Raw genomic sequence first — 10,262 nt, 5'->3', positions numbered from 1 at the left:
ATTTATTTATTTATTTATTTATTTAAATTTGACCAGAGAGGGACAGAGTGAGAGAGTGAGAGTGAGAGAGAAAGTGAGAAAGTAAGCTGCCAGGTCTGGGACTCAAACCATGGAATCTAGCACCCTTAACCACAACCATGCCACCTACTAGCCCTGCAAGGTATCCCATTTCATACATGAGAAAAAGTAACAAAAACAAGGTGATTGATGATGTACGATGATGATAATAATATTCAAAGTAACAAAAACAAGGTGATTGCACCTGTCTTTGCTGTAAACATTTGGGTACTGCAATATGAAATGGTGCCATCTTGGTTCTGAGTGTCTACTTCTGCCACAGGATTGAGCATGACAACACAGGCTTGAATGCCAGCTGGTACCTGGACCGTGTGATTGTGACTGACATGAAGCGACCTCATCTCCGTTACTACTTCAACTGCAACAACTGGCTGAGCAAAGTGGAAGGTGACCGCCAGTGGTGTCGTGACCTGTTAGCCAGCTTCAACCCCATGGATATGCCGAGAGGTCAGTGCCTAGCTGGCCTGCCCACCTTCCGCCTCTGCTCCACCTGGGCTCACCCAGGCCTCTGTCTTGCTCAGGACAGTCTGACCTCCCTTTGCTACCTCTCCAAAGTCTTCCTGTTGGTGAATGCCCAAGTGAAGCCTGTCTCTTCTTGTGACCTTCCCCATGCTCTGGGGGTTCAAAGAAGTGGGAAATACAAGAGGACTTGGAGGCACGATGGAGGAGTGGGTGTGGCCCTGAGCATATCCTGTGGTCTCCATGATTCTTGTTGATGGGTGTATACCAAAGTCCCCTCTGACATCAAGGCAACCTTCCCTGTCTTCCAACTTCTTTACCTTTGTCATGATGCCCAAGGAAGGTCAGTTACAGCCAGAGTGTGGTGGATGGGAATCAGAATCTGCACTTGCAAAGTTTCATCATGACCTTCTGAGTCCTCTTGTCTTTATGAGAAGTGAATCAATTCATTTTTAATTAAGTTCTGTCATTTTAGTTCTAAGGGAATAACAAGAAGCAGGGAAACACTGCATATAACAATATACACTGTATCTCATGACCCGCTTCATCATACCTTTATCCCCTGAAGTCCTGACCTTGCTTTAGTCATCACTGAACATATCTGCCTTTTCCAAAAGGGAGACATTACTTGTAAAAATGGTCATTGTGATACCTTGCTCTCATAGAGTCATGGACTCTTAGAGGGGAAAGGGACTTTGGCCAGGAGAAGAGAAGCAACTTTTCCATGGCCACTCGTAGAACAATACAAGGCTAACATATTTGTTGGATTCTGCCTTCCAGCATGTGCTTGTGTGGTCTCCAAGCTCCACCCTCTCCTGCAACCCAGCTGAGAAGAAATAAACGCATCCTCTGTCTAATGGGCTAACCTCTTTATTTCTCTGATTTTCTATCTCTCAGCAAACCTTGAACACTTGACTTGCTCATATGAAGTTACTATAATTTACTTACTGAATCCCTTACTTTTGGACATTTATATTACAAAAACACCTCTAAAGGTGTTTTTCTAATGTAACAATACTATTATAAACAATGTACCTGAATTTTGCACAGATTCATGTGCAAATTTACAATTTCAATCTCTTACTTCAAATTCCTAAGTGGAATTTCTAAGTCAGATAAAGTGCATATGGTTAACACTTTTTTGTCGTTATTGTTGAGGTTTTCACTTATAGGGCACATGCGCTCGCCAGAAAGAGAGAGAGAGAGACAGAGAGACAGAAAGTGAGAAAACACCCCCCAGGCAGGATGGCCACGCCGCAATCCCTTCTCCTCCATTCTTCTCTTGGGATCTTGGGCACACACGCACACGTGCCTGGCATGAGTTTAAGCCACCAGGTCAGGACTTGAACCGCAGTCGACTACACGGGAGTTCAGCGACATGGCCATTGTGCTAACTGCTGGTCCCATGGTTAAGACTTTTGATGGACATTTTCAAATTGCCCTAGAAAGGGTGTATCTGTGGAAAGCCCTACCAACTGTGCAAGAGTGCCTTCTTCCCTCACCCTTGGCAACACTTGATAGTGTTTAGTTTTCCAGTTGGGGGTTCTCAGTGTGATTGCTTTAATGACTAATGGGGTTGAATACTTTTTATATGCATACTGGCAATTTATTGTGCATGTGTGTAATGTGTCTGTTCATACCCTTTGCCTGCCTTATTTAGTAGGATGAATTCATAAATTTCCCCCCCCCAGGCCTTATGTTTATTTAATTCTTGACCTATTTTCTATACCAACATCAACCATTAGCAAATTATCAGGCTGCCATCTTCCTCGCTTGTTGTCTTAGTCTCCCTTTCCTTGTCCTATTCTCACTTTCCAGTTCCTCATCTTTCTGCCTTGGCTGCATAAAAACCTAGGACTCTACTGTAAGGAGAGGGAATGTTAGGAAATTGCCATTGAGAAAGAATTAATGTGACCTCACTTTCCATAAGAATCATCCAGGGCAGTGTTTTCTGACCTTTTACAGGTTGATACTGCTGACCCAGTCTCTGAGTCAGGTTGCCTGGGCCCCAGTCTCTTCATGGGATGGAGGGCACTAGGTTTTTAGTATTTCCAGGCTAGATTGCCAAAAGAGAAATGAAAACAGAATCTTTAAATATTTAAGTAATTGTACTGGTAAGCAAAAAGGTTATATTTCTTTGCTTTTTACCTGAAATTATACCAGGTTGGCATTTAGCGGCTACTGGAAGTCTTTGACAACAAAAATGGGGAAGAATGATTTCTTCTTTAATGCAGTTTGATAGGTGAGATATTTCAGAATATGGAATGTGGGCAATAATAGGAGGAAGATAGAGAAAAGGGGAATATTTGCAGTGTGTTTAGAACCGTTCCTCCAAGGTAGACTGGATTGTGAGGGAGTCTTGCTCTCCTCTTCCTATCCACAAAGACCGTCTCCCTAAGTTTTGACTGACTATCAGCTGGAAACTTCTTTCCTTCCTGATCTTCACCAAGGTGGATGTTCTAGGCTGACTTACTGACCCTCTGAGATGATCAGCAGAGAGTCATGGTGGTGAAAGGACTGGATTTTAATAGATTTCTAGGTGGTTTCTCTAAAGGGGATCTCATATCATGCTGTAAAATCCAGACAGGATGGGAGATTGTGCTACTTGCGGGAACAGAGGGTGGGCTGTGGGCATGAAGCCTGCTACCTTAGACATGAATGTCATCTTCACTGGTAGGCATAGTGCCTGAGATTTGCATGGAGATCCTTCTTCTCTGGGCTTCTCTTTAAATGCACTTCATGGCGAAGTAACCAAAATAGTACTTACACTTTTATGAGAATGGCTTTGTTAGGTCTGCTCTCTTCCTTAGTGGAGTTTATTGGGTAGAAAAACACAGACAGCAGGCTCCAAGGGAAGAAGATAGAAGTTGACCAACCTCACATGTTGTGGATGGAAAATTCTAGAACCAAGTTCAGTTTCTCAGTTGTTTTCTATTGATTGGTGAAATCACTGCATCTGACACCTTAAGAAAACCAATCAGCAGGACCAGTCAAAAGCCTTTGCTTTTTTATTTTCTCTGTGTTTGCTCAGCAGCCCTTGAGAATCTGTTGCTGGGGCTTGAGGAAGCAGGTCCTGGTGTCCCCTCAGTGCATATGGGAGGGGGTCCCAAAGTCCAGTCACTCACATTCCACCATCAAGATTTTTTGCCTTGGCCCTGCAAGGTGGTGCAGTCTGTAGTGTACTGGGTGGTAGTGCTGGAAGTCACATGGCTGAACACAGGTTTGGATTTCCAGTTGGCTTGAAAACAGGGGGTTGTGCACAGATGCCCAAGATCCTGAGGGTCATCATGGGATGAAGAGACCCTATTCAGAGTACTCTTTTTCTCTCTATTGCATGCATGTGTGCTATTATAAAACAAAAAACAACCACCACAAAAAATAGTTTTGCCTTATTCAAGAACCACTTGCCATTACTAATTACTGATTCTTCTTTAACTCACTTTTTACAAAGTAAGTTCACTTGTAAGTTTAGTTTATAAATAAAGTTGATATTATGATCATAAGTTGATATAATATTTTTAGAGAGATTCTTGCTATAGGTTGTGTGCATGCACCAGAGAGACAGAGAGAGACTGAGAGACAGAAAGCAAGAAATCACCCCCCAGGGATGACCATGCTGCAATCCCTTCTCTTTCATTCTCTTCTCTTGTTTTGCTTCATTTTTATTTGTGGCAAAATATATGTAACATAAAATTTGCCATCTTAGCCACTTCTAAAATATTTTTAAGAGAGATTTTTGCTATAGGCTGCATGTGCTTGACAGAAAGACAGAAAGTGAAAAATCATCCCCCAGGGAGAATGGCCATGCCACAATCCCATCTCTTCATTCTCTTCTCAGGATTTTGGGCATGTATACAAATGTGCCCTACCTGAGTTTTAAGCCACCAGGTCTGGGACTCAAACGGTAGTCAACTATGTGGAAGTTCAGTGACATAACCATCATGCTATCTGCTGGTCCCCATCTTAATCATTTTAAGCGTACAGTTCTGTGGCTTTAAGTTAATTCATGTTATGCCACTATAGCAACCACCCATCTCTAAAATGTTTTAATCTTCCCAGACTGCAACTCATTTCCTATGAAACATCAACTCTCCAACCTCCCCTTTCCTTGACCCCTGTTAACCTCTAGTCTCTTTCTGGCTCTGAATTTGACACCCTAAGGACCTCACGTAAGTAAATCATACAGGATTTGTCCTTTGTGCCCAGCTGATTTCACATAGGGTAATGTCTTCAAGGTATACCCGTGTTGTAGTATGTGGCAGAATTTAATTTCCTTTTAAGGTTAAGTAATATTTTATTGCATGTATATACCACATCTCGTTTATCCATTCTTTCGATGGATAGTGGGTTGTTTCTCATCCTTTGGCTATTGTGAATGATGATGTTATGAATATGGGTATACGAATATCTGTCTGAGTCCTTGATTTTAATTCTTTTGGGTATATATCTAGAATTAGACTTGCTGGTTCAAATGGCGATTGTCATATCCAAGAAACTATTGCCAAATGCAATGTCATGAAGCTTTCCCCCTATGTTTTCTTCTGAGAGTGTTATAAGTTTTAGTGCTTAGGTTTAGGTCTTTGATCTAATTTGAGTTAAATTTTGCATATTGTGTAAGGTAAGATTTTATTCTTTTGTATGTAGATATCCAGTTTTACAAGAACGATGTATTGAAAACACTGTCTCTTTCCTACTGAATGGTCTTGTTGAAAATCATTTGACCACGTATGTGAAGATTTATGTTTGGACTCTATTTTATTTTCCTGGTCTATATATCTGACTTATACCAGTGCAACATTAGTTTAATTACTATAGCTTTCTAACAGTTTTGAAATAAGGAAGTGGGAGACCTCCAGCTTTGCTCTTCTTTTCAGATTGTTTTGGCTGTTCAGGGTTTCTTATTGTCCTGCTTTTTTTTTTTTTTAATGTATTCTAAATACTCATTCACTGTTCTTAACAGTGATAATGATTTTGTAGTCAAAGGGCTTCTTGAAGAAAAGAGAAAAATGCCTACTCCATCCAAAGTCTTCAGTTCTTGCCTAGACTTCAAGGCTGCTGGGGAAACCTACTGATTCATCACCAAGTGAATCAGCAGGAGTGGGAGTCCCAGTCTTGGCTGGCTTCCTCCAATATCTCAGTGCAATGGTCCAGGCAAACACCACATGTGATGAAGTATTTCAGACATACAGAGTCTACACAAGGAGTTAGCAGCCATCTCTATGCTTGTCTTCCTTTTGGAGTGGGCGTCAGGGGCCTCTGGAAGACAGGCAGCTGCTTTTCTAGCACATCTGCATTTATTCTCCCTGGGAACATTGTTTTGACTATTGAGTTGCTCCTCAAATATAGTGAATTTTCCCTCATCCCATCTGCCTCGTATCACCTTTTTCATTGCATGGATGCCTGACACCCTTCCTAGAGGATTTCTGCCACCCTACCTGGAGTGGCTTATTTTCTTGATAACCTAGAGCCCAAAGGGGCAGAGTAGCTGCATTGATGTGTACACACTGACCGCAGCTCCTAGCCAGGAGCTAAGCAGCCTCCCACATCTCGAGATGAAGCTTCGTCCTCAGCAGTTGCCATTGGTGATGCTCTCCTGAGCAGCTCCTAGATGCTGGGCCTGGGAATAAAGATGTCTTCAAGATGCTCACAGTCCAGGGGAGCACACAGATTCCCAAAACACAAGGTACCCATGAGGAGACTGGAGCACTTCAGGGTTAAGAGCACCAGACTTCAAATCATAGAGCCCTAGGTTCCAATCCTGACTCTACCATCTCCTAGCCATATGACTTTTGTACAAAATACTTCTGTAGCTATGTGTCTTCATGAGCATGCATTTTACAGTTAGTGTCTTATTTAAAGACCCTACTAGGGGCTAGTTTTATCTCCTTCCACTTTGAATATGTGCTGAAGGTCAAGGTGAGCATCTTAGAGCACCTCTGTTCTCTTCCTCTGCCTCTTGGTCTGGAGCTAGCAGCTCCCATTTCCCGACCTGTTTGCTCAGAATGTGTTTGGCAGTGGATGGCCCTAAAGGCTGTTCTCTATCACACTAATAAACCATGAAGAGGTTTTGAGGGACCCATGAGAGAGGAACCAAGGCCCAGAGATGGGATGAACACCCTCTTCCAACCAGCTCTGAGACTGTGAAATAGAAGCCAGGCCCCCGATAGCAGATCCTGGGATTTTGGAAAAATCCCCATCAAGCCCCACAAGGGTCCAAGAGCCCCAGGGGCCTGCAATGCTTGTGCCCTGCTTGCTCCCAGGGCTTCTGTCTCAAGTGGGCGAGATGGAAAACTATGTGTTTTCCTTTAAAATGGACTCATGCTGGAGTCAGAGGATACATCATGGCCAGCACCTGTCTGTTCCCTCACCTGCTCCTTCATCCTCTCTTTCAGTTTTCTCCATGCCACCTAAACACCACCAGATGTAAAGCCCCCTCTCCATAGAAGCATCTCGTTCTTCCCCTGCCTCAGACCTCTCCTCCTCCTCCAAAGTCCGGGGATAGAGTCTGTGCCATGTACTGCAGTGCAGTGATTTCTGCTACCAGAATCTCATGGGCAGAGAGGACCTTTCTAACCTACTCCCTGAGGTTCAGATGTGCTCTGGTAGCATGAATGGACCACTGTGGCTGATGGGGTAGGTTGTAGCCCTCAGGTGTTTAAACACGGGTAAATGGCTAAGAAACTCCATGCCTCAAGGACTACTGTTTGCCTCTTCGGTCAAGCAGTTGTATGTCTATCTGGTCTCTCCAACCAAGCTTGGTTGCTGTGAAAGTAGCACTGGGGACTCTCCCACACATCTAGCAAGTGCTTTTTCTCTCACTTCTGCTGCCTCAGCCCCTGGGGAAGGGGCTCATATGAATGCTGGTAAGAACAGGTTTGTTTCTATGGGGTGGGAGTATGTGTAGACACAGGCACGTGAGAAGACGAGCAGCAGAGATGGATGGAAAGAGCTTGTGGGGGCAGTGGCCTGGATTCGTCTCACCTCGTGGTAGTTGTGTGACTTTGGGCAAGTGCCCTTCCTCTCTGGGTCTCTGTTTCCTCATTTTATTAGCAGGCTGGACTGGTGTTTCCCCAAGGTCCTTTATGGTGCTACCTTTCTTTGGTGCTCTGTTGGCTAAGACCTCCTTGTGTCTCTTGCCTTCTTCCAGGTATCTCCCACCCACTGATTTCATTCCTCCCACTTCAATGTCACTTTTGGTGTGATATCCACAGCATGGCATCCAGTTTTAATTGAAAAGCATGTTGCAGGGTTACACAGGCCAAGAAAACAGGGCTGAGAACCCCAGGGTGGGGCTGAGGCTGAGTCGCTGCAGATAACTGAGGATAAGGTCAAGAGAGATATCTGAGTTAGACAAAGCCTGATAAGATAAGATGGTCTCTCTTGGTGGATTTGGGATGACCCAATGCCGAGTACTGAAGGAGTCCATGCTGGGGGTCGTTATCCAGTAGGGAGGCATGAGTAAGACCTGTTCAGGGCAGATCCTGCCTGGCCTGTCACTGCTCAAATGGCGCTGTTTACTGCCTTCTGGCCAAGTAATTGCCCATAGCCCACTGCCAACCCCAAAACCCTCCCACCTAGAAAAGTATTGGGATGATCACGTGGCTAAATGAATGCTGAGCCTACACCACATCGCTTTGGGAAAGCTCTGCCAACTTGGCCATGAGTCAGGCCTCTGAAGCCAAGAGCTGCGTTCCAGCTGGCCTGGGGGCTGTTCACACCCAGGGCCGTCAGAACCCAGGCACAACAGCCCATCAGTGTTGCAGACTTAGGCCTCAGCAGTAGTGGGGAGGGCTTTCACATTCACAGGGCTCAGTCTGGAGGTGGACACTGCCCCCCACCTCCGACTCCCAGCTGGGACCTATTCTCTAGACTTTGTTAGGGACAACCCTTATTCTAGAGGCATTTACTCTTCTTTGGTGGATTAATAATACATATAACTGCAGCCAGTTCTGTTGTATGCATCAGAGACTGAGGGGCTGATTGTTAGGAGAAAGAGAACCCACGAAGAAGCAACAGCTTGGGTAGGTGGGCCAGGAGCATGTAGTTAGTAGCAGGGGCAGATGACGTTCATATGGGTTCCCAGTCTGAGTTGAACGTTTTTGTTTTTGTTTTTTTTCCCATGCTTAATGTGATAGCCAGTGCTGGGGGTTGAAAGCTGCCTGGAGCCTGGGATAGGTAGAAATGGGACTGTGTTTGTCTTCGGCACCATTGCTGTTATACTCCTGGCCATTTCATCAGGTAACGGGGTTATAATTTCATTACAATCCATGCTGTGCTGTGCATTGATTATCACACAGCTCCAGATGTGCACTCAGTCTTGGCAAGACCATGTTGGGCACGATGCCCAGGGTGCATTTGAGGAGAAAGTAGGATAAGAAAGGGATTGTGATTAACGTATTAAGGGCATGTGCAAATTGTTCTGACCTGCAGTGGATTACAGATTTGCCAGAGGACTGCATCATGCAAAAGCAAATGCAAAATGAAGGCAGCCTGGGTGACTGTTGCAATAAACACCCACCATGAAAGCTCTGCCAAAAAAACTAGCAGCCCTGATTCATTCCCAGATTATACTTGATAAAAACCATAGAGTAATTAAATAATAAATTTAAAGCTATAACTCTCTGGGTCAGAAAGCACTGTGACTATACATCCTGAGCTCTGGTTCTAGCTTTGCTGCCCAAAGTAATGAAACTTGGGGTCTAGTTCAGATTCTCCCCCACCCTCAATTTCTTCCTCTAAAGAGCAGATGACTAGGTAGCCTCTTGGGGTCTTTTTAGAGTTGGTAGGATGTTGACCTTCACAACCAATAGCAAATGGATGGGTGCAGTGATAGTGCGCTTCCATAAGGGCAAGAGGGCCTTGGTTTGTAGTGCTCCCCTTCTTCTGTGGATACTCCTTCCTGCTTTCATTCCTCCTCTACTTCCCACCTTCTGCATAACCTGTCTTCCTCCATACTCAGTTTCTGGGCATTCATTCTCTGTGGTCAGCTCTGGCTCTACCACACTACTGGTTATGCAACATGGGCAGATGCCTTAAGCTCTGTACCTCTATTTTCCCAGTTGTGGAATGAGAATGACATGAATACCCACCTCAGGAGGCTAATTGGAGAAAGGAGCACAGTAGACTTAGTGCAGTGGCAGTCATAGAATAAGTACTCAGCAAATGATGCAATGTCAAGATTATTGTTCTTGTGGTTAAGCTTCTGGGGTTTCCATTTCTTTCCCATACCACACTTATTCTGTTTCTGAGATGCATAGACTCAAGATTCTGGCTCTCCTGGAGTTGGAAAGGACTTTGGAACCACTCAGTGCCTGGGTACCATCTAGGATCTGGGTAAGCTTTTGTAGACAACTGGGGATAGTCTCATGACCCTGACTGCAGTGGAAGCCTGCAGGGGGTGCTTCTCTCCCTAGCTTTCTTCCCTCACTCCATTTCCACTTCACCCAATGTCAAACATTTTCTGGTTATCCCTGAGTCTATTTGCTGTGGGTGCTGCTTGGAAGTCAGTCTTCCTTCCAACCTTGTGGAGGTGGTCCCAAGCCCACAGATGCCAGGGTGAGGGCTTCAGGGTGGGGGGGCTTCAGGGTGGAAGAGTTGGGCCAGCCCTGCAGCATTCTCCTCCTCTGAACTTCGCAGCAGCTGCCTGCCCACCCCATCTGCTCCCACCTAACACTGCAGAAAATCATCTCCGGACAGAGCGGGAAGAAGAGAATTGCTCTGCGAAT

The 10,262-nt window shown here is 44.9% G+C and overlaps 1 protein-coding gene across 2 annotated transcripts in view; it reads left to right on the top strand.

Annotated features, from left to right (window-relative positions):
• The window catches only part of LOXHD1 (lipoxygenase homology PLAT domains 1), a 219,353-nt gene that overhangs the window by 17,046 nt on the left and 192,045 nt on the right, over positions 1 to 10,262 (top strand). For both annotated transcript variants that reach the window (XM_006144420.1, XM_006144419.1), the window contains exon 4: positions 341 to 525. In XM_006144420.1, the coding sequence (XP_006144482.1) occupies positions 341 to 525 (185 nt within the window). The remainder of the gene's footprint in view (positions 1 to 340; positions 526 to 10,262) is intronic.

This window comes from Tupaia chinensis, unplaced genomic scaffold, assembly GCF_000334495.1.
Source record: "Tupaia chinensis unplaced genomic scaffold, TupChi_1.0 Scaffold000119_2, whole genome shotgun sequence".
Lineage (NCBI taxonomy): Eukaryota > Metazoa > Chordata > Mammalia > Scandentia > Tupaiidae > Tupaia > Tupaia belangeri.
The sequence above is the reverse complement of the archived record's forward strand: the minus strand, read 5'-3'. Positions and strand labels throughout refer to the sequence as shown.